Source organism: Dryobates pubescens, chromosome 4, assembly GCF_014839835.1.
Source record: "Dryobates pubescens isolate bDryPub1 chromosome 4, bDryPub1.pri, whole genome shotgun sequence".
Classification (NCBI taxonomy): domain Eukaryota; kingdom Metazoa; phylum Chordata; class Aves; order Piciformes; family Picidae; genus Dryobates; species Dryobates pubescens.
This window is the reverse complement of record NC_071615.1, coordinates 21698416-21722680: the sequence shown is the minus strand read 5'-3', so window position 1 is coordinate 21722680 and position 24265 is coordinate 21698416. Positions and strand designations below refer to the sequence as shown.

Below are 24265 nucleotides of genomic sequence, written 5' to 3'. Positions count from 1 at the left end.
ATGGATGTGCTGGATTGGACTGGATGATCTTGGAGGGCTTTTGCAACCTAAACAATTGTGTGATGCCTCGCAATAGACAAGCTGCATGGAACAAGAAGTGATTATCTGAGCTTTTGAATATTTTGCAGTTTGACCTGTGGAATGCTTGAGAAAGAAGCTGGCATCTTGGCTTTTCCCCAGGATGTATTTCTGGGGAATGGGGAGAACAAATCTCTAGGCTTCTCTGTTACACAATTACCTTAAATAATTTGTTCTCTTGTTCCAGTTCTTGCAAGTGTGTAGTGGACTCCTTCCTCTGAATTTCCAGTTGCATGTGCAGCTGCTGAACTTCCTCATTTTTATTTTCCAGCTCCTCTCGGAACTGCTCCAGTTGCTCCTCAAGGTTTGTGACCTATGTTTCCAAAACAAATAATGGAAAAGGAGTAGGCAGCCATGCCAAAAAAATTCCAGGTCATCATTTGCGAGCACAATGCCTATGGTAAACTGCTTTGGTATGCAGAAACAAAAGAATGTGTGCTCAGTGACATTCTGAGTCCTTCAACCCAATGGAATTTTAAACCCCAGCAATAGTCACCTGAAATGACTCTGAAGTTTGTCTTAATTGGGGTGAATTTTGATTTCAGAAACACTCTCATAAGTCATAAGCATTAATGTAGGCAGCAACAGCAAATATCACGGTTCACAAGAGAATTTCAAAGGGATCTGGGCCGCTGCCTCTTGGATCTGGTCACAGATTTCAGCTGCAGAATTCACAAAACTCAACAGAAAGCAAAAACTGACAAACTAAAATGAGTGGAACATTTCACAGGTCTTTTACCTCCTTCTCCTTTCTGTCCACAGCTTCTCGTTCAGCTTGCAGTTGTGCTTCAAGATGCAATTCTCCCTTTACTATGACGGTGCCAAACTGCTTCCTTTCCTCCACCTTTGAAGACAAACCACACGAATAAGAAACAAGACAGACTGTTTTGTTGTCAAGAAAAGGAGGAAAGGGTGAATGCAGGATAATTTTAGAGGAAGAAATACCTTTTGCAAGTTGTCTGCACTGATGATTAAGGCTTGTTCCAGCTCTCTTACCCTGCACTCTAGTTTCTCAATTTCTTCGTTTCGCTCTTGTATGTCTCTCTGAAGTTGCTCCTTGGAGAGCAAAAGCTCACTGCATTTGTCTGTTTTTTCTTTTAGGTGATTTGTTAACTGTTCAACCTGGTGGCAATATGGCAAGAAGGTTAATGTCTTTCACTAGCCTGGAAGGCTTTCCTTGTCCTCCTGAAGCCTTCAGACTCTCTAGCCAGCTAAATGCAAGTAGCATGGCATCCCTATGCAGCCTTCAACATCTGCAGATGGAATGTCTGGACCCTAAGGCCAGGGCGCTATCTGCATCTTTGAGGAATATCAGAGTTCCAAAAATCCATGACAAAATGAGGAGGTGCCTGGTGACATCCTGACATATCCTAAAACTCACTGGGTCTACCACTGCAGATAATCATTATACCACCTCAAGCTCCAGAAATAGAAGCTTTGTTTTGTTACTAGGTTTGTTAAATGAGAAAAAACAGATGTGCTGGATGATAGAACTTCACTTTTTATAGGGGAAAAATCATCCCAGCAAAGCTTTCTGAATCTCATTGGTTCAGATGCTTGATGCTCAGAAACAACACATTGAAAGAGTAACTGAAGCAGCAGAGACTGGAATGAGCCCAGTTCTCTCAGGATTTCAGAAGTGATTAATCATGGAATTGTTTGGGTTGGCAAAGACCTCTAAGACTGAGTCCAACCATCAACCCAAAGCCACCACAGCTCTAAACCATGTCATGGTTACACGTTTCTTGAACATCTCCAGGGATGGGGACTCCACCACCTCCACGGGCAGCCTATTCTAATCCCTAACCACTCTTGCAGCAAAGAAATTTTTCCTCCTCTCCAACATAAACCTCTCCTGGCACAATTTCAGGCCCTTTCCTCTCGTTCTATCTCCCATTACTAGGGAGAAGAGCCCAACCCCCACCTGGCTCCAGCCTCCTTTCAGAGAGCAATGAGATAGAAGCAATGAAGAAGGACGTGTAGCAAATCCATGGTATTAGGCCTGATGCACAGAGTTAAGACCTGAGCAGTTGAGCAAGAGACATGGAAAGTAATGTTTGTCCCACTCAAGAAACTGATTTCAGTATTTACAGTTAGGAAGATATGATGTAGCCAAGAGGTAGGAGACTCAAAGCATTTCATTAGATAGGAGAGAAGAGGACCAGAACAGAAAGCTGACAGGATGGTATTATTGACGTTATCCATCCATGAGTAACATCAAAGTCTGAAGTAACCATAGAAAAGTCCTGAGAGAGAAATGGAAAAAGAAAAAAAAAAATCAAGTCTAGAGCTGACTCTTTACAACAGCCCTCCCTGGAGTAAGTTGACAGACTAAGCTGAACCAACAATGAAAAAGAAATGGAGTTATCAACAGAAAGCACCGAGGGCTTCATCCAAGGGAGAAGAGCAGTTAAAACCCATGCAACTCTGCAAAAATAAAGCAGCTACCTCAGGCAAGCATGAGAAATGATGACAACATGGGCACTTCTGAAATACTTCACCTAAATGACACCACAACGGACTGCAGAGTTAGACTGTGAGCCTCAGCTGCTCCTCTCCAGCTCTGTTCTCCAGACCCCTCAGCAGCTTCCTTGCCCTTCTCTGGACCTGCTCCAGCCCCTCAATGTCCTTCTTGAATTGAGAGCCCCAAAACTGAACCCAGCACTCAAGGTGTGGCCACCCCAGTGCTGACAGCAGGGTTACAGTCCCTGCCATGCTCCTGTTGGTCACAATATATACAGCATACCACACAGCACCGACTGGATGCTCTGAGAGTAAGACTTCTCACAAACCTTTGTATTAAAACTAGTTTGAAAAACTCAGTAAGTACATAATTAAATCTGAGGATAACAAGTAAATAAATACTTCAACAACTCAGATCTCACATAGATCAATTTATACTCTATTGCTGCCTGTACCCTAAATGATATCATACAGAACACCAAATATTGCTGATGTTGAAGAGCTGAATTACAGCAACTGAACTACCTCAGGAAGAGCCTTGATTTGAAAACAGCAGTGCAACACAGTAAGGGACACTCTAATCCTGAAAAATCAGGCAAGAAAAACATGCACAAATATCAGCCTTGCTCAAAAAGCAGGATGCAAGAAAAGCCACAAGAATAGGAAATGCCACTTAGCTCACAAATAATGGGTCAAATGGAACATGCACAAGCTTTGTAACACACAGCACTTGCACTGCTGCCTCTTGACTTTGCAGGGTCTAGAGCCTGTCTGTGACTCCCCTGAGATGCTGTTCCACAGTCCCCACATTTGTTTTAGTGGAGACAGAGTTCTGTGGAGGCTCAGGGAATAAAACAACTTAAGAGCTAAACCTTGGGAACTCATTTCCTTCAGCTGCCTACGGAAGATGTTCCAAAGCAACATCAGAAGTTGTCAAACTGCTAAAGGAGTCCTGAATGTTTGCACAGGCTTTTGAAAATAGTGAATTTTCAAAATGGAGTTACATAAAAAATGCCTTTTTGAGAGTGAGGAAGTCTCTGTATGCCTACTGCTGAAAACAGATAAACAGCCTAAAAAGCCCCCAAAAGGCAGTTTCACCACTTTCCTCCAACTCCTTACTCTGCACCTCAGGGGATCTACCTTCCTGGCTTGTAAATGATGCAGATGAGTTACACCACTCATGACAATCTCCTAACAGCTGTCAGTGTGTCACTGAGAACAAGCAATAAAATGCATCACCTCTCTGTTCTGATGCTCACTGACAGGCTGACTCCTCTGGGGAACCCTTAGCTGCTGTTCCAGCTTCTGGATCTCCTGCTGGAATACGTCTCTCTCGTGCTCTCGGTCAATGGCTTGCTCCTGGAAGTTAGGAATTTACATGGATACATCATTTCACAGAATCACAGAATTGTTAGGGCTGGAAGGGACTTCAAGTTCCAATCCCCTGCAATGGGGTTGCTCAGAACCACATCCATCCTAGCCTTGAAAACCACCAGGGATGGGGCTTCTACCACCTCCCTGGGCAAACTGTTCCAGTGTCTCACCACCCTCACGGTGAAGAGCTTCTTCCTAACATCCAATCTGCATCTCCCCATTTCTATTTTTGTTCCATTCCCCCTAGTTCTATCATTACCTGACACCCTTTGATTGGAGAAGGGAGGAGGCAGGGAAGATGGGGTTTGGTGAAATGGGGTAGAATCTAAAGCCCAAATTTCAGAGACAGACTGAGGCAGGATGAAGTTGGGTATAACTGAGCCACAGTCACTGTGCCTGGGGACAAATCACTGGCTGGAAGGTGTAGCTTCATATCTGGAGGTGGATTCTTGAATACTGTGATGGAAAACTATAAATGAAACCCAGAGAAATTGTGCTTGCAAGCTGACTACTTAATACACAGAATCGTGGAACGCTTTGGGCTGGAAGGGACATTTAAAAGCCATCCAGTCCAACTCCCCTGAAGTATGCAGGTACATCTTTCACTAGATCAAGTCCCTCAGAGCCCCATTCAACTTAACTTTGAATATTCCCAGGGATGGGGCTTCTACCACCTCTCTGAGCAACCTGTTCAAGTGTTCTGCCACCCTTGTAAAAGATGTTTTCCTCATATCTAGTCTAGATTTAGCCTCTTTTAGCTTAAAATCATCACTCCTTGTCCTGTCACAGGCCTTGCTAAAAGGGCCCCCCCTTCCAATCCTGGAAGACAGTTCTAAGGTCTCCATGGAGCCTTCTCTCCAGGCTGAGCAGCCACAGCTCTCTCAGTCTGTCTCCATAGTCTGTCTCCTCTGATTATATTTGTGGCCTCCTCTGGTCCTGCTCCAACAGTCCATGTCCCCTGTGTTGGGACTCCAGAGCTGGACACAGGACTCCAGGTGGGGTCTCAGTAGAGCAGAGCAGAGGGGAGGAATCCCTTCCCTGCTCCTGCTGCCCATGCTCCTTTGGATACAGCCCAGCATAAGGTTGGTTTCAGGGCCATGAGCTCACGTTGCTGGTTCACGGGGAGCTGCCTCTCACCCAGCACCCCCAAGTCTTTCTCCTCAGCTCTGCTCTCCAGCTGTTCTGCACCTGGCCTGGGTTTGTGCTTGGCATCACCTTGCCCCAGGGGCAGCACCTTGCACAGCCTTTAGACTAATTCTGACAGGCTTATTAGAAAAACATGGAATTTCCACCAATTGCTACAAGTGAAGGCCACAAAAATGTAATTTCCTCATTAACTGTAGAATTTCCCCCTTATTTCAAACATCGCTGAAGCCTGCTAAGTTGTATTTAGAAATACAGAGCAGTCCTAAGCAAGCAGTTCAAATAATTTTTCTCTTTTTAAGATGTTAACTACCTTTTTGAAATGGCATCCACAACACTGCCACTGTTGTGTGTTTCCTCATGCCTGCTCCAAAGCTGAAAGGAAAAGCTTTTCCCCCTGACCCACAGCTGCCTGCCTGCCCCCCTGAACCCAACCTTCTATCATACTCACATCCAGAAATTTTCTTGTTTTCTCAAGTTGCTTCTCCAAAGCCTGGTTTTGCTGCCTCAAGTCCATTAGCTCAGCATTCTTTTCTTGCTCCAGCTCTATGAAGCGACTGACTTGCTCTTCCAAGTCTACCTCCAAGACTCTGACCTGCTGCTGGAGGTCATCGTACTCCTTCTCGGCTTGACGCTGGACTTCAATTTTTTCTTTCATTAGCTTTTCTGTTTCCTCCAGCAATTCTGGTTATAATAAAACCACCACATGCTACTTTTAGGTATGAATAAGGTTAGCAGGGTAATAAAGCATAAACCACTCCCCAAGGGATCCATGCTGTAGTCTGCAGGAGGATGTGAACTGGTTTGGGTTTTTTGCTGTTTTTGTAGACAAGATATTATCTTCTGAGGAATAATCAAGAAAACTGCTACAGCAAATTTGTATCATAATTATTATCCTTTAATCTTCAGATTGCTTAGTGAAGTTGTTCCAAATCCCTTTCCTCTTTAAGTTTTGTATGGATTGAAGAGTTTCACATAAATTATCTCTGTATTATTGAAGAGCAAATGCACGGGTTGAAACTACATCTAGAGTCAACACAGGGACTGACAATGAAGTACAGAAAAACCCAACCCTTTTCTCATCCCCAGCATCAGAAAAATCAATCCACTCCCAGTCTTCATCATTTAATGTGATACAGAGAAAGAATTTGAAGGGAACATTGAAAGCCTTAGCGAGGTTGCTGGGCAGACAGAGAGGGAAATTACTGACCTGTAACTGGAGCTGTGTAAAACCACAGTGACTGCATGGATGACAAATACTGAGTCCTCATGAAAAAGCTGGCAAGCACATAGAGTAAAGGCCCCAACCACTCTATCAAGACTCTTAAGCCACGGCCCACTGAAGTACACATTGACTAACCATACCAATCCCTTCAGGCAAAATCCAAACTGTAAAGTGCAGTTACATTTGGAGAATCTTCAAAACACGATTGGTATTCAGACAGAACAATACAATTTACTTGGACTAGAGCAGAAAGATCCTTCAGGCACCATCATCTTACATCGTATTGAACCAATTCTCAGTTCTAGGTAGCCATTGTATATCAAAATAACACAGTTTTTAGTTAGCATAATGAGTCAGCTCTATTTGGAAATAAAAGAAGGGGGGAGGAAAAGGCTATAAAAATATCCTTCCAATAGCATCTAAGTATCTGTATTTCATAGGTGAATAAGATGATGGTTATTGATGAATTTGCTTCCAGTGTTTGGAAATGATAAGAAATGTTGTTAGTGAAGCATAAACCTGAGTATGAAACACAACATCAAAGCTGCAGGCCAATAAGGATTACAAGTCAGTCAGTAAGCCAAAAGCCCAATAAACTCCTGATTAACAATGGTCAGTACAATGTCTGTCTTCCACCCAGTTACAGATTGGCCATGCAAAGTACAAACACACCTGCTTGGGAAGCTGCATCGACTGCAGCATCTACTAGGCCTAGGAGAACAGAGAAAGAGAGAGAGAGAGAAAACAAAAACAAAAAGAAGCAAAGTAATTTACATGCCAGCTCTAGTTTTCTTGTGGTGCAACAATGTAAGAGAAAATGTAGTTGTGGCATTTAATGACAAAGTTGTTGGCGTAGCTTAGGGAATGTGGTTACTCTGGTGTGCATGACAGAAGTACCTACACAGACTATTAGGTGTTATGCACATGAAAAGAACTCTGAAATCTTTAGAAACCTAAATATACAACAAATAACCAAACTGGAGCCCTAGATGAGGATCATCTATGCTACAAAGTAGAAAGCTTAACATTTCCTTGTGCCACAAAATGGATGCAGGAAAACTGCAAATTCACACCAAGATGTGTAACTTATAAAAGTATTAACATTATGAATTGCCATCAACTTTCAGAAACTAAGTAAAATCAACTTTCTGGTTTAGGAACAAAATAAAATTTACAATGCAAGCACTGCAATCCTTGATGAGCGCTCTTGCAACACCAGTGCTCTCATTTTCTTCCCCTCTCAGACACAGAATATTAAGCTATTCGTTTAAGGAAGACTTAAAGACACTGGACATGTCCAAGGCCAGGTTGGATAAGGCCCTTAGCAACCTGGTCTACTGGGAGGTCTCCCTGCCCACGGCAAGGGGGATGGAACTGGATGATCTTGAAGGTCCCTTCCCACCCAAGCCATTCTGTGATTTACCACCTGAAGGTAAATGTTGGGGGGTGTGAGTAAGCAGATAGTTAGATGGCATTGACATGGTATTTATCTGGAATTTTCACCACCAATGCTGAGAGTTTCCATTACTGGTAGATAGCTGGCTTTTCTCATCATCCAACTTCCATGCCACTCTTCCTCAAAAGAGGAAATCTGTTAGAAAATAGTATCTCCTGTGTCTAAGTATGATCATCAGGTGTGGCTCAGTCATGTTCTGGTAGAAATGCCTGCTAGCCCCACTATAAGTCTGTTTGGAAAGCTTTTAGACTGACATTTTTATCCCTAGGTGCTAACTTCAAGATGCCTCCAGCACTAATCTAAGTAGAAGCAGATTTTCAGAGGCATCAAGCCTCTGCTGGCTTAAAGAACAAGAGTGATTGCTCAACACTTCTGAAAATTCGGCCTTTTTTTGGTTATGTATCAAGAAAAGTTATGCTAGCATTAGGTATGCAAGTATCACATTTTACCTTATCCTATTTTTATTAATGGTTAAGAAGAGGGGGGAGAAAACCTTCAGTAAGATTATTTATTATTGTCATTGAAGGCAGAAGAAAATCTCATAGAAAGATTGTAAGGAATACATACGCTGCTCCACTGGCCCCACGCCTGCTCTCATGGCATCCTTCTGTCTGGAGAGCAACTCCTTTTCCTCCTGGACCTGCTGCTGTTCAGCCTCTAACTCCTGCAATTTGTTACCTGTACACAGCAGTTTTTGCTCAAGATGGTCAATTATATCCATTTTTTCCTGGAGTTGTTTTTCCAGAAATGTTTTCTCATCTGCATAACCATCAATGAGGCCTGGGGAACAGCAAGGTTGGCACAGAGTTAAGACACAACAAAGAATCATTTTTGCACAGTGAAGTCCAGACTAAACACCCCCAGGTCCCTCAGCTGCTCCTCACCAGCCCTGCTCTCCAGACCCTTGCCTAGCTTCTTTGCCCTTCTCCGGACCTGCTCCAGCCCCTCAATATCCTTCTTGGAGTGAGTACCATAAAACTGAACCCAGCTCTCAAGATGTGGCTTCACCATTGCCGAGTCCAGGGGGCCTACAAGAAAGCTAGGAAGGTCTTCTTGTAACTAGACAAGAGGGAATGGACTGAAGCTTGAGGAGGGCAAATTGAGACTGGAGATTAGGAAGAAGACGCTGGGGAGACATTGGAACAAGTTGCCCAAGGAACTTGTGGATGCCCCTTCCCTGGAGGCATTCAAGGCCAGGCTGGATGAGGCCTTGAGCAGCAATCTGGGCTAGTGGGAGGTGTCCCTGCCCATGGCAGGGGGGTCGGAACTGGATGATCTTGAAGCTCCCTTCCAACCTATACCACTCCAGGATTCTATGAGAATCACTTCCCTGGTCCTGCTGGCCACACTGTCCTGATAACTGAATATCCCAATCATCTGCTGCTCTACTTCACAGATGGGATGCTCAGAGGGCATTCCCAGGTGAAATGGAGGGCACATCCCTGGCAGAAAGGCAAAAAAGAACCCCAAAGCAGCATACTTAAGATCACATCTTGTCTACTTACTCCTGCCTTTTTTTTTTTTCTCCTCTTTTTCTTTACTTTCTGTTTTCCAGAGATGTAATCCAAGTTGTCAGAGTTCAGTGACCCAGCTGGCATGAGCTTTTCCAGCACATTAGACAGGTCATATCTGACACCCCTGCAACACTGGAGGTTTGAAAACATCTCTAGCACAGCAGTTTTTGTGGTAAGAAAGAAATGATCAAAAATGACACACTTTATCTCAGGAGAAGACAGGCTACCATCAGATGGGTAATGACCTAAGACAACGTTCTGCACACCTAAGGAACCTGGTAAGTGAATGGAGGTTGGCTTTGTCAGAGCACGTTCACAGCTCAGCTCAGTGAGCGTAAGAAATGAAATGAAAAATCCTACAGCATTTTTTGTTTGTTACAACACTGAAAAGGTGGGGTTGGACTACGTGACTAGGTCCCTTCCACCTCAGTGCATTCCATGATTTAGAAGTGCATTAATATCAGAAGTTCACAGAAAATGAAAAAAAGAAAAAGAAAAGGCTAATTTAATTAATTCAGAAATTACAAAGCAATGAAAGACAAATAGCCAAATTAGCTGGATTCCTGCAAAAGAGTGAACTGAATCAAATTTGTACATGATAGAAACCTGCATCTAACTAAAGGCTCAAATCTTCAGCTCTGTGATTCTCAGCTTGTCTCCACAAAGAGACATGTTATGATGAAATAAATTCATTTTGAGGATAACTACACACATCCAACCTGTTATTTTTAATAAGTCAGACAATAAATGAGGGACTTCCAGAGGTCCCCTTCTCCAGAACTATCTGGAAGACCGATAACACTCTAAAGTTTGCAAAGAAATTGATGCAATTTTCAATTTCCTTACTGAATTAAGAGGTAAGTGATACTGGGAAGAATTTCTTTGCTGCAAGAGTGGCCAGGCATTGGCACAGGTTGCTCAGGGAGGTGGTGGAGTTCCCATCCCTGGAGGTGCTCAAGAAATGTGTGGCCATGGCACCTGGGGACACGGTTTAGTGGCCATAGTGGTATTTGTTTGATGACTGGACTCAATGATCTTAGAGGGCTTTTCCAACCTCAATGGTTGCATTTTTCTATGATTCTAAATGAGGGCAAAGTTCAACAACTCATCAAAAAACTCACCTTCAGCTTTACTAAGCTCCAAGGCCAACTGCTCTCTGGCTCTGGTTTCTTCATTCAGACGTTCTTGTAGCTCTTCCTGATACTTGAGAAATTCTGTGGCCTCTTGTTGCTTTTTGAAGGACTCTCTCATGAGTTCTGTCTGAGCAATTTTAGCATGTTCAAGCTACCAAGGGAAAAGAAAAACAAACACAGATGTCAGATAAACCAAAACTGTCATTCCTATCATGGCCTGAAATTGTGCCAAGGAGCTTGGAGTTGGACACCAGCAAAAATTTCTTAGCTGCAAGAGTGGTCAGCATTGGAACAGGCTGCCCAATTGGTGGTGGAGTCACTGTCCCTGGAGGTGTTCAAGAAATGTGTGGCCATGGTGCTTGCGGGCATGGTTTAGTGGCCATGGTGGTGTTAGGTTGATGGTTGGTCTTTTCCAACCAAAATAATTCTATGATTCTATTCTATTCTATGTGTGATGACATGCCTCTCATACCTTAGACTCAGAAAGCATTGGGTCGGAAGGGACCTTCAAAGTCATCTAATCCACCCCCCCAACAAATCAGGTTGCTCAGAGCCCTATTATCTTGAGTGTCTCCAGGCATGGGGCCTCCACCACCTTCCTTCAGATGGGGTCTTTACTGAAGACACATTCAGAGACTACAACAGAAGCTTGGCTCAGCACAGAAGTCTAAAGTTCTGTCAGCAGAGTGAAGTCAAGGAGCCACCTGGCTAAATCCGTGTCTTTGTTCCGGTAATTCTTGGTTTATGAGTTGACATTAGAGTCACCCTTATTTACACAGAGGGTTTGAATTAGACACAATGAAGCTATCCTCCATCACATCCTTAGAATGGCTGAAAATCATTGCATAAAACTGGCAGAAGCCTGGGTAGAAATTGCCGTAAGGGGTGCCTCAGCTCCTTTTCTCCTGAAGATGACAATAAATGAGAGCACCAGGAAAATCTGAGTTTTGAATACACCTCACTTTTCAGCCAGCAAGGCAGCCAAGCAATGCTTCTTCCAGCTGTGTCCACCTAGCAGAATTATTAAGGATACTTTTCTTCTTCTCTGCTTGTCTGATGGGTTAATATTTAATGTGTGCTTCCAGAGATGGAACACAGTCTCAGGATCCTGAACTCCTAGGAAGCCAGGACTGAAATCCATAAAATTTTAGGCTTGCTGCCCAGTTTAGACACACCCAAAGAGGTCATTTCAAAAGACATTAAAAATTAGAATTACAAAGGCAAAATAGTAAAGAAGGAACATTATTCCAATGTCAACAGCTTTGATTACACAAAGTCAGCCTCAGATAACAGCTACCTGGAGTCAGCCACCAAAAAGATCTCCACTTCTCCAGGAACACAAACACAAACTGTCAGAGCTGAAGCAGGCACAAGTTCTTTGCGTGGTTTGTATTCAAACTGAGGCAAATTATTCAAAACAGAAGCGACATCAGAAAAGGAAAAACCACTCAGTTCCTGCTCCCCTTTTCCTTTTTCAGCTCATGGATACTGGCAGATGTTTGTAAGACAGTAACATTTGGGACTTCGCTGTGTTTTCTACAAACGCAGCATTTCCCTTCAGGTCTTCAAAAAATGAAAGCTTTCTCAGCACCTACAGCTAAGCTCAGGAGAGTGATTTAAGAGCTCAGAAAAATGGGTTTCAGAGAACATTGCATACAATTATCCACAGAGAAAGAAAATGCCACTTTGAGAAGGATGCCTGAATAACCCATACTTTCCCTTTGATAACAGACTGAATTTCTCTACTTGATTTCTTCTCTACAGCATTCCTTTGTAGATGGACATCATTAACAGGAGCTATATATTTTGTGTGGAGTTAAAGGTACAAATAGTGCAGCTGAATATCTGCAGTGGTTTGAGAGGCTACTCTCACATTAGTCTTCAAGTGCTTAATGAAAGACTCAGAAAAAAGAGGGGGAAAAAAAAGACAGGTTTACTGTATACAAACAACCCTAACCACAACTTAAATACAGCAAATACTCCTACTAAAAGCCCCAATAAAAATCATTCTCCAGCACTTTTCAGTAGCAACAACTCAAGTTGTTATTAAAAATATCACAGGGCAAAACAAAAACAGAAACATGAACAGGATTTTGCAAGAAGGAAAATTTCTCCCTGGGCTCACTGGAAGCCACCAACAGGCTTTGTGCTAGTTCACGTTACCAGTCAGTGCACAGAAGCTATAAAGGAATAATTTCACCTGACTGCAGCTCCCTCCTCCCACTGTAAATTATTCACAGCCATGTGTAGTAAGTAACATTCAAGTGCTTTAAAAAGAGATCTCAGATCTGTGATTCTGTCTTTTGCTGTGTCTGCTATATTCCTTTGGTTAGAAATTAACACACACAAGTGTACAATTAAAAGCTTTTTCAGCGTCCATTAGAAACTGCCTAGGAAGAGCAGCCTGTCAGCATTACACAGCAACAAGTTGATTTTGTTTTTCACTGCAATTCAGCTGGTTTTCAAGACAATTTCTTTTTAAATCTTTCATACTTACTGAATAGGGAGGTGTAGGCAAGGAGATTTTAGAGACAACTTTCAAAATGTGCCCGTTTTTTTTGTGGCTGAGGTGAAAAATGGAAATGTTTACAACTACAGAATTGTTGTCATCCAAGTGTTCAGGGAAAGGAAAAGGATGTGGCAAAGGCACACGAGATTCAACCTCGTATGTGTCCTCTTCTTGCCCTTCAGCCCACAAACCACTGAAGAGATGAGAAGCCCAGTAGGTGCGGTAAGAATCCATTCCAACCAGCACGGCTGTGGCTGTCTTCCTCTCAAGTCCCACAGGGGTTATTTTGCACCAGATAAGCTGGCTCTAGAAACTGCTAACAGGAATTAGCAGTCTGAAGACATATCAACACTGTTGGTGACAAAGCTGCTCAGAACCAGCAGGAAGCCTCAGATCACATCCTCAAGCAGAGTCATTCGGGAGTGGATTCATCCAAAGTAGACAGGTGAAAAAAAACCCTTCATATGATCACTCATAAAAATGCTTCTTAGAGTAGTTTCACATGAAAAAGCCACAGAAATCTTGCAGTAGCAGCTGGTTGGTCACTTCCAAGCATTATCGTGTTCTACCTGCCCAGGTAGGCTGCAGCAGATGAGCAAGCAAGCACAACAGACACTAAAAATGGTTTTCCATCTCCACTATGGCAAACGAAAGAGAAATACAGAGCTGTCATTATTTGCCTGCCTTCTTGTTCCTGGAGTTAATTCCACAGGAAGAACTTTCTCCAGCTCTGCTAGTTTAAAGGTTTCCTGTTAGTATCTGTCAACTGAAAGAGCTCAGGGGAGTGGCTTGATTTATTTACCTCCACACACCACTGGCAGGTGGAATTTGAATCAATACACCCACTGCATGCCTTGCCAGGAAAGATTCAAACTGCACTTCAGGTCCTGAAGTGTGTGTTCAGACAGGTCTTGAATTGTTGCTTTGAAGGTTCTGCCAGGCTTCTCTCCTTTTCACCTATCTGTACACACAACAGGACCTATGTGGAGTAAAGGTCAGAATCATTTCTCACTGTAATTTGGTCCAGATTATCAAGCATTGTAGAGTAGAAAAAAATCACAGAATCAACCAGGTTGGAAGAGACCTCCAAGATCAAGTCTGACCGATCACCCAGCCCTAACAAATCGACTAGACCATGGCACTAAGCACCTCATCCAGTCTCTTCTTAAACACCTCTAGGGACATCAACCTCACCACCTCCCTGGGCCACCTATTCCAATGGCCAATCTCTCTTTCTCTGAAGAACTTCCTCCTAAAATCAAGCCTAAGCTTTCCCCTTGCACAGCTTGTGTCCTCTTGTTCTGCTGCTGGTTGCCTGGGAGAAGAAACCAACCCCCACCTGGCTACAACCTTCTTTCAGGTAGTTGTAGACAGCAACAAGGTCTCCCCTGAGCTTCCTCTTCTCCAGGCTAAACAACACCAGCTCCCTCAGCCTCTCTTCATAAGGCTTGTGCTCCAGACCCTTCACCAGCTATGTTGCCCATCTCTGGATATGTTTGAGCAACTCAACATCTTTCTTGAACTGAGGAGCCCCGAACTAGACACAGGACTCAAGGTGTGGCCTAACCAGTGCTGAGTACAGGGCAGAATGAGTTCCTTGTTCCTGCTGGCCAGGGAGGTGGAATTGATGATCTCCAGAGATCCCTTCCAACTCCCACCACCATGCTGAGATTGTGATAAATCCACACAGCATAATCTGTGTTAGTGGAAAAAAAGGTGTGCATGTGTGTTTGAGTCACAACACAGCTCTGTGTAGGTACTGGCAAGATCTTGGCTGCAAAGCTAGAAAGGAAAACTCAACTTTCCAGATCAATAGACAACAAGGCTGTTTGGAACACAGCAGGTACCTCCACTGGTATGAAAAGTAAAAACTTACTACAAAAATACCAGTCACAGAAGTAAAAGAATTTAGAGCTAGGTATAAAACCACTGCACTTAAAGATCAGCAGTGAAGTCTTCAGGGAAAAGAAGCACCAAGAGGAACCAATAACTGCAAAGACTTTGACGAACACTGCATGAATTCTGCATCACTGCAAAACTGTGGCACTGTTTTGCTTTGTCTGTATCATCTGCCCTTTAATGGCAAGATTTCCTGCAAGTGCCTTACCATTACTCTGTATATTAAGAGTACCTGTGCCCCCTTTATTTTATTATGCTAGACCTTTAAGCTGAAAACAAGGCCTCCAAAAGCCGAAACACCTCTTTATCTTGGAACTCATGCTCCAACAGAAGAGAGCTGCTCAGACAGCAAATACACACAGTGCAAAACAACATTCACAGGACCCATCAGTCTACTTGCTTTAGCCAGGCAGAGGGGTGTTGGCTGAGTTTGTATTTACATTGCTTTCCATTTAAGTCACAAATCAGTAATTTATCAGTTTCTTTTTTTAAAGAAAAAGGGTCAACCTCCTGTTTGAGTATTTTTGAAAAGCAAATACTTAACATTTTTAAAGCTAAATTTTCATAGTTCTTTCATCATCACAGATTTTTTTTCCCCCCCTTTATTTCTATGATTTATTTGTACATTTTACACCTAGAGACAAGAAAGCAATGACTAGGGTAACTAACGATAGGTGTGTAGCATAAAAGGCCTTCTGAATTCTAGCTGTACATAAAGAGTTGACTGTGAAGACAGAGTCCTTAAGAGAGCTCAAAAAACTTTGTGAGCTACAGAGTGTTTACTCTGATACCTAAAAGTAATCAAAGCAGATGAAACCTGCAGTGTGATGTGAACTGAGCTAGGTATAGAGCTTCCATTTCACAGGAGCTGCTCCAGAGAGCAGCTGACATCCCAAAATACAAAGCACCCTGACTGCAAACACACAGTGCCCACACCTGCCTCTCTTTGGAGGCTCTCCTGGATCACACACCTCAAATACTGGAGAATTGGATGTAGGCTCCTTCTCTGCTAGCCAGGTGGATCTGTGCTTAGCTGGCCATGTTGAGATCACAGTTGGAAGAGACAGTAGGAGAGCTATACCTGTTCAGGCAGTCAGTTTATGACAGGGTTTGTCAAGAGAATTTGGCATAGTTCCCCTTAATCCTCCCTCTTCACAAGAGGTCAGCTCAGTGTGCCCTGACACCTCCTGTCTCATCTCTGGATGGCAACAGGGTGCAGGTGACCCATATGAGCAGTGAAAGCACTCTGGAGGGGTAAACATGCCCAAATTTTGCAGCCCAAACCAGGTTTCTATAGTTGCTCAGTGAAATCACACTGGAGCAGACTTTTTGGGAAGAGGCACCTGAGGTATTGTTTCAGCTTTCAAAACAAGCCTTCAGGTTTTAGGCTTGTAAAATCACAGAATCATCTTTGTTGGAAAAGGCCACTAAGATGAAGTCCAACCACCAACTTAACACAACCATGGCCATAAAACCATGTCTTCAAATTTCACACCTACACACTTTTTCAACACATCCAGGGCTGGTGACTCCACCACCTCCCTGGGCAGCCTGTTTCAATGCCTGACCGCTCTTGCAGCAAAGACATTTTTCTTAACATCCAATCTAAACCACAAATTAATGATAAAAATAAAGAAAAAATATAAACAAGACACAAAATTCCAAATATTTCACTCTTGGGTGACTCTACCTGATTTGAAGTTTCATTGATAGCTTCCAGAAGCTTTTCAACAGCTGCTTGTAGTCGAGAACTAATGCTCAGAAGCAGTTCTTCCTTTTCAGGATCTATTTCCATTCCACTTTCTGCAAAATGTTGGCTCAGCAGTCCTTCATCCATTGCTCCTGACCACATGTTGATATCATCATCTTCCATACTACTACCACGGTATGAGGAAGAGGGCTCTGAAAAAACAATAATTAACTTTTCACACAGACTCTTAGCACTTCCAAGCACGAACAACTGGACATCAGAGACAAATTGAAAGACAAGGCAGAAAATGATTAAAATATTTGCTTTGGCCACAAAGACAGAAAAGGGAAATTTTGCACACTAAAACTTACACAACCAAGATACATGATGTGTTCACTGAAAACAAGCAGAAGGGGAAGAGAAAAGGAGATACTAACAGAGATTATTTTGGTCTCCTCCTTGGGGCCCTCAGGTTCAAATTCAACTATCAGTAACTCTCATCACTGTGAAAAACTTGCAATGCTGACTTGCAAGATTGTCTTTAAAACATAACCAGGTAAAAACCAACCCAGCCTGCCAGTCCCTGTTTCATGTGCCATGAACCATGTGCATGTGCCAGCACAAAACTGTTCAGGGCAGGCATTCAGAGGCACAGACTCATGCGAGTAATGGGAAAGACATGCACAAAGTCAGACAGCTGACCAGGACAAACAGACCAGAATAGAGATACATCAAAATTCAGCATTAGAGAACTGAAAATTGATTAAAATAGGTATCTGAGCAAATCAAGTGCAGGAGGGCTGCAGCTGTCCCTGTAGATGGGACATATGGCACTTGCCAACCTCTCAACCTCCCCAATGCAGATGAAGGGCATTATCCATTCTGTGAGACAGAAAGGTTCCCTGTGATATTAATCTGATAGCAAATCACCTCCGAACCAGCAAATTTGCCATATTTAGGGTCCAGGGCTGTATTTAAGAAAGACAAATGAAAGCAAACTCCTGAGATGTGTTAAACCCAGACTTTCAGTAGGAAGCAGAGTAGCTACCCACTGCTGTGATGTACTATTGAGTAGAGCAGCACACCACAGCAGGTGACTCTTGCTGCTATTGTGTTTGAAACATTAATACATTTAAATTTAACAAAATGTTTTGGTGTGGTGGGGTTTTAAAACAATTAAATGTTGAGTTTGCTTCAAGTCTTCTCCATTTAACCCTCTTATTTTTGGGAAGCAGTCATATGACTAGGTGAGTTTAGAGCAGTCAATGCCTGATTAACAATAGTCACAAAGCTGGGTTGAGTTCCTGGTTACTCCACGGATTGTGACAGCTAAACTGGAACAGTTTGTTTAGTTACAGAAATTGAAACTAAATGGTAACAAGCCCAGCTTTACAAATTGCCTTTTAAAATGCAGTTAGTACTCTTTGTTGGGTACAACTTCTTCATTCTTGCCTCCTAAGCAGGCATCCAAATAATGCTGGATAGAGGAGTCCTCTTGTTGATGTTGTTTGAACCCAACCAGAAAGTCAGATCCTAGTTTTTAGGTTGGGTTTTAGGGCTTTTTAAACAAGTTACAATTTAACTACCCACCTGGTCTGCTAACTATACTTCTACACCTGCAAATATTCTGCTAATCACCTTTATCTCATTATGGACACAGCTGTATCTAGATCCCACACCCAAAACACTCACCTCCAGTGATTTTAATTTAGAAAGCCTTTGCTCTGTTTACTTCTAGCTTGCCATTGCTAAGAGTTTCTCAAATGCAGATGTAGCTAGCAGCTTTTTTCCTTCTGGTTCTATCACTGCTGTTTTATATCTCCTTTTAGATGTGTGAGACATAATGTCACAAACTCTTTGCACACTCCAAAGGGAAAAAAATCAGAAGCACAGTGTACACATGAATGGAATAAATAACCAGATGAATAAAAATCCACATTCACATGGCACCTTTCATCTACACAGGATTTCAAAGCACTTTTGAGTTCTGTACTTTGGAACTTCAGTCACAACCTACTGCAGTGGAGTCACCCTAGCAGAGGCTGCAGTCATTTTCTGCCAGCACACCAAATATGTGCAATGGGTTTGTGCAGCGTAAAAGCTTCTCCATAACACCCTCATGTTCCACCCCCTGCAGTGTAAGGAAGGCTGCAAAATGAACAAATTTACTTTTTTCTTTTTCTTTTTTAAAAGTCAATAGCATTCTGATTTCTCACCACCCAAATGTGGGTTGGCTCTAGGTGTCTCAAAATGCCAATAGTCATGCAGAAGCTTTAATATCCTCAGAGTAGAAAGGACCTTCATTCAAGATGGGACATCCAGCAGCATAAGAGTTTCCAAATGCTGTGCCAAAGTACTGGTTGAAGACTGAGTTGAAGGAAAACATGTTCCCTACTGAGCCACCAACACACTTACTGCAGCACCTGATGCTCTTTGGAGGCCACCCATCTTAAGTACTGACCAGGTAAGACCCTGCTTAGCTTCAGAGATCTCACCAAATAAAAGCCCACAGTACAGTAGCACAGCTATAAACAAGATAAAACAATGACACATTAGTTATTGCACAATCTAATCCTTTCTTGATGGAGTACAAATCATGAAACCTTCTGTTTCTCCTCCTCAGGCTTAACCCATAATGCCTGGCCTCCAACCCTTACGCTTTATAGTAAATGATTTGCTTGAGAGGTGGGGCTGAACTGTGCAAAGGTGAGGGCATGGCAAAGACAGAGATGAGCATTAGACAAAATCACTGCAGAAAGCTGCAGTCTCTTGCAAAATCATCTGAACTTCTGGCTGTCTTCAAAAACTTCAGAACACTGATGCCTTTTCAAGACAGACAACAGTTGGACTTGGTGATCTCAAAGGTCTTTTCCAATCATGACTCTGTGTAATCTTTTATTAGGCAGGTTCAGAATATCTCTGTTGCATCAGCAGTATCACTGATGTCATCACTTCTTGCTACTGACCAAAACTGTACAATTTGGTCTCCATGAGCTAAGACAAGATTCTAAATTCCTGTTTTGCTTATGTCAGTCTTTTGGTAATTTCCTTCCATTTCTTTTGGAGAAATGCAAAATAAACCAATCTTAAGAGCTGCAGAGTTATAGAACTGAGCGAGCAGGTCCAGAGGAGGCCACCAAGATGATCAGAGGGCTGGAGCACCTCTGCTGTGGGGACTGGCTGAGAGAATTGGGGCCTGGAGAAGAGAAGAGAAGGCTACAGGGAGACCTTCGAGCAGCCTTCCAGGATTGGAAGGGAGCTACAGGAGAGCAGGAAAGGGACTTTAACAAGGGCTTGCAGTGACAGGATGAGGGGTGATGACTTCAAACTGGAAGAAGCTAGATTGAGATGACCCATTCTTGCCCATGAGGGTGCTGAGGCACTCGAACAGGTAGCCCAGAACAGCTGTGCAGGCTTCAAGCCTGAAGGTGTTCAAGGTCAGGTTGGATGAGGCCTTGAGCAACCTGGTCTAGCAAAAGATGTCCCTGCCTGTGGCAGGGGAATTAGAACTAGATGATCTTGATGGTCCCTTCCAACCCAAACCATTCTATATGAAAAAAAATTCAGGGAAGACAAAGAACCAACCAAACTAAAAAACCCAAACCAAACAAAAAACCCCAACCAACACACTACTACCTGAAATGTAAGTACAAAAAATGAGGAAAGTACAAGAACTGTCACCTGCAGTATAGCCTAGCATATGGAAACTTTACTGCACTCCAAGATAAGAAGATAAAAAAGTAGTATCAAACACACACAAACCCCTGTAATAATTCTATGCGTGCTGCAGGGTTGGTAACTCAAACAGGAAAACAATGGCAAATTATAAATGTGGAGACTTTATTTCTTTGCCACAGAGTGTGTAGCTTAGCATGTCAGATTCCATGGGCAACTAAACTTTAAGAAAGTGCCCCAAATCTCCAGGTGTAAACCCTCCCTGAAGTGCTTGATTGCTTTGCTCAGATGCTGCTCACTTCCAGTGCAATGTTTTACGACTGAAACCTGAACTTTGCTCACTGTGCCAGAAATAAAACCCTGTGTTAGTCAATAACCCAGGCAAGGTCCCACATAAATGTCTACACACTCTCTAATTCAGGCTGATTAAGAATTTGTGACAAGGCCAAGTGCTGGGTCCTGCACTTGGGTGACAACAAACCCATGAAGGCTCCAGGCTTGGGGCAGAGTGGCTGAAAACTGCCCAGCAGAGAAAGACCTGAGGGTGCTGGATGACAGCAGCCAATGGTGAGCCAGGGTGTGCCCAGGTGGCTTCTTTTCTGTGGTTTTTCCTCCTTTCATAATAATTTCTGAATGCAAAAAGGAACACTGGAAAATTAACTGGTATGTTCCTCTGCTGAGACCCCTCCTACAGTTCTGTGTCCAGCTCTGGAGCCCCTAACACAAGAAGGACATGAACTGTTGGAGCAGGCCCAGTGGAAACCACCAAGATGATCAGAGCACTGGAGAACCTCTGCTGTGAGGACAGGCTGGGAGAATTGGGGTTGTACAGCCTGGAGAAGGCTCCAGGGCCACCTCAGAGCAGACTTCCAGGATTTGAAAGGGGCTACAGGAGAGCTGGAGAGGGACCTTGAGAAGAGCCTGTAGTGATGGGATGAGGGGTGATGGCTTCAGACTGGAAGAAGCTGAATTGAGAGGAGCCATGAGGAAGCAATTCTTGCCCATAAGGGTGGTGAGGCACTGGGGCAGGTTGCCCTGAGAAGCTGTGGAGGCTCCAAGCCTGGAAGTGCTCAAGGCCAGGTTAGATGGAGCCTTGAGCAACCTGGTCTAGGGGGAGGTGTCCCTGCCTGTGGCAGGGGAGTTGGAACTAGAAGATCTTGAAGGTCCCTCCAACCCAAACCATTCTAGGATGCTTCTATGAATATCTATAAATTGTTGAGTTTAACAAAGAAAAATTCATTAAAATGCAGTTTGCATAAAGTTTAAGACTACTTGAGGATTCCAGAGAAGGTGAGCATGGTCATTGCTCCTTTTCTCATCTAGCTAGGAGAGTGTGGAAAGTGGTCCCCAGTGCCTGAAGATGCTTAGTCTGAACTGCTTTAATATAAGCAAACTGTGTCTTTCACACTCTTAATTACAGGGCAAGAGTACTCCATTCTGAAGGAATGATCCCTTCAATTGTAGCAGTAAATGCTCCCAACTTTAATCCCAGCCCGATATGAAAAGTTAAGGCCAGAAGCTTAGTTATCCAATCTAGAATTCAGGGGAAAAGGCAAAGCCTCAGAAGGTGCAGTTTTCAAGAAATAATTTTCTTCAAGTTACATCCAGTGAAGTGTGCAGAAAACAAAAATCTTTGGTTTTGGTTTTCTAATGAAACAACAGCAGTGAATAGGCATAGAAGTGTTTTTAACTTGAAAAATGCAGCCCTTAAGCCTGCAGCTGCACACATCTCACCACAGATAACCTTTTGAGCAATCAGCTGAGAGAAGTCAGTGTGCTCTGCAAGTCACACAACCTTCTCAACTTGCCCCAAGGCTTAATGTGACCTACATTGGAAGCCAGAGGGCCATCAGTAATATTTAATAATCTATATTTTTCATGGAAGAGGTAAAGTTCATCTTGATTTACCACTTGTAGCAGGTTCTTTCTTAGCAATACACTTTCACACCCATATCTTTTCCCATTCACAGCAGCTCCAGCTCCAGCCAAAAGCAGATGATTTAGGCTTGAACTATCTGCTGCACCTTGCCTCCCCTAAGACCCAGGAGGAATCCACACATCCTTACACTGACTTCTGTACCACAGGTACCTTTTGCCCAAAAGAGAAATGGATTGTCACCATCCCAGGACAATCCCAGGAAACTGAATACAGCCTGGGAGCATTCTTAAGACACTGGCAAACAATTAAGTATGATGTTCAAATGCTCCTTTAGGCTTATGCCAAATAGCACTCCTCTAAACAGCAGATGGGCAAGGCAAGGCTTGGTAGTTAGTTCCTGGAACTGTTTCCAAGAGACTGTTTACATACAACCACCCTCTTTAGGAGGCTAAGGAAGTCCACAAGTATATATATACAGGCTGTCCTATGCCAGCTGGCTAGAGTCACCAGCAACCTCTATGGAACCTACTGAACCCCACCATTCTGTGACTCTGTGACACTAGAGATACATCCTCTGACACCAGTTCCTATTCCCCAGATGTACAGAAGAGGTGTAAAGTTGGTGCAATCTGCCATGGAGCTATGTTTCCTTCTCCTTCTCTTCACCTCCTTCAGCAGGAATGTGGTCGTTTGAGGCTGTGCCTTTAAGAACAAACACTGCTGGAACACACTGGCTAATGTTTTCGGTACTAGAACCAAAACATTCTGATATTCTAAACGAATTTCATTGGTTGATAAACAAAAATTCAACTTTAGATTGTGAAGCAGTTGGAATTTTTTTTTTCCCCTCAGTTCAGTTCGGTTTGGGAGTTGGGGGAGTTGGAGGTTTCAGCCTGTTCTCCCTGCCTGCTTCTTCTGCGAACTGCTGGAGTTGGCCTTCAGATAAGCAAACACTAATCCTGCATGGGCTTTTGAAGCTTACTGACAACTCTTTTCCTTAGTAACTTGCCTTTCTCTCTCTCTAACCCCTTTTTGGGGAAAAAGGGAGGTAGGGGGGGGAGAGAGGGGGTTCCAAGGAGGGGATCCCTCCCTCGGGGAGGGATTTTTGTTGTGTTATTTGTCTTTGCTGTGTATTTCTGTGTATATATTGTAAATATCTGTATATATTGTGTTATATATAACCTGCTTTCCATATATGCTTGTAAATATATAGCTTTTGCTCTTCGACTGAGTTAGCTGTGGTTTCTTACTCTGTGGAGGAGGGAGAGCTAAGCCCTCTCTCAACCTACCACAAGGAACATACTTCTTTTTCTACTTCTCAATCACTTTCCCATTCCCATGTGGCAGGCACTGCAACAGGACCCCTAGATGAGAGTCACAACTAGTTTGGGGTGTGACCCAGACAATCCTGCAATCTTGTTTCTTAAACACAGATATCAGAGGCATTCAAATGACAAGTAACTTTAAAAGGCAGTTATCTAACCACACAACCCCCTGCAAATGCTGATCTGAAGCAGGCAGCCAGGCAGGCAGTACCTTTCTCGTAGCCCACACGAATGCAGGGCGTCACTGACTCCTCTGCCTCTGTGTCCCATCCAACTGGTTTGGCAGGCTGGACCTTCCCAGACCGATCCAGCAAGCCAAGAACGTGTCGACCAATTGTCTCCTCCATGGCCACAGTTGTCTTCACAACTTCTAGAAGTATCTTCATGAGTTTCTCATTAGCCTTCTGAAAAACATGCCTGCAGGACAGGATCTCATCAGTCCCTCGGTTCTCTCCCCTTTCAAGGTAGCTTTCAGCCCTTACACACCCTTGCAACCAGGAGAGATTTGTAGTTGAGTCAAGTTAAGATTTCTTATTTGTTTTATAAATTGAACTTCACACCATTATACAGAAATGCTAAAAGCACATTTGTGTTGTAAGTCAGGTCTTTTAGCAAACGTGGAAAAAGCCAAACTATTTATTTACATTTGTATTTTTAACCTTGGTGTTCTTATCTAGCTCTCCTTTGCAAACAGAAGTTTACACTGGTGGCATCCTGACACTTTTCCCTCCACGTTACAATTACAGAGATTGTTCATCTACACAGGTCAAAAGAGCTGGAGAACAATCAAAAGGTATTGCCAAACATTCAGATAAACTGATTTCCTAAAGCTGTATCCAAAGGGTATGCAAATAAAGGAGCATAAATGAGGGACATGATTCTGCATGTCCAATAGATCAAGA

General features: G+C 43.2%; 1 protein-coding gene across 1 annotated transcript in view; it reads right to left on the bottom strand.

Moving 5' to 3' along the window:
• Nucleotides 1–24265, bottom strand: part of AKAP9 (A-kinase anchoring protein 9) — a 106766-nt gene that overhangs the window by 32745 nt on the left and 49756 nt on the right. Inside the window, exons 21-29 of the mRNA XM_054160930.1 lie at nucleotides 23575–23780; nucleotides 16485–16696; nucleotides 10375–10537; nucleotides 8307–8519; nucleotides 5510–5742; nucleotides 3781–3900; nucleotides 1024–1200; nucleotides 818–922; nucleotides 239–391 (exon numbers count right to left, since the gene is read on the bottom strand). Of these exons, the coding sequence (XP_054016905.1) occupies nucleotides 239–391; nucleotides 818–922; nucleotides 1024–1200; nucleotides 3781–3900; nucleotides 5510–5742; nucleotides 8307–8519; nucleotides 10375–10537; nucleotides 16485–16696; nucleotides 23575–23780 (1582 nt within the window). The remainder of the gene's footprint in view (nucleotides 1–238; nucleotides 392–817; nucleotides 923–1023; nucleotides 1201–3780; nucleotides 3901–5509; nucleotides 5743–8306; nucleotides 8520–10374; nucleotides 10538–16484; nucleotides 16697–23574; nucleotides 23781–24265) is intronic.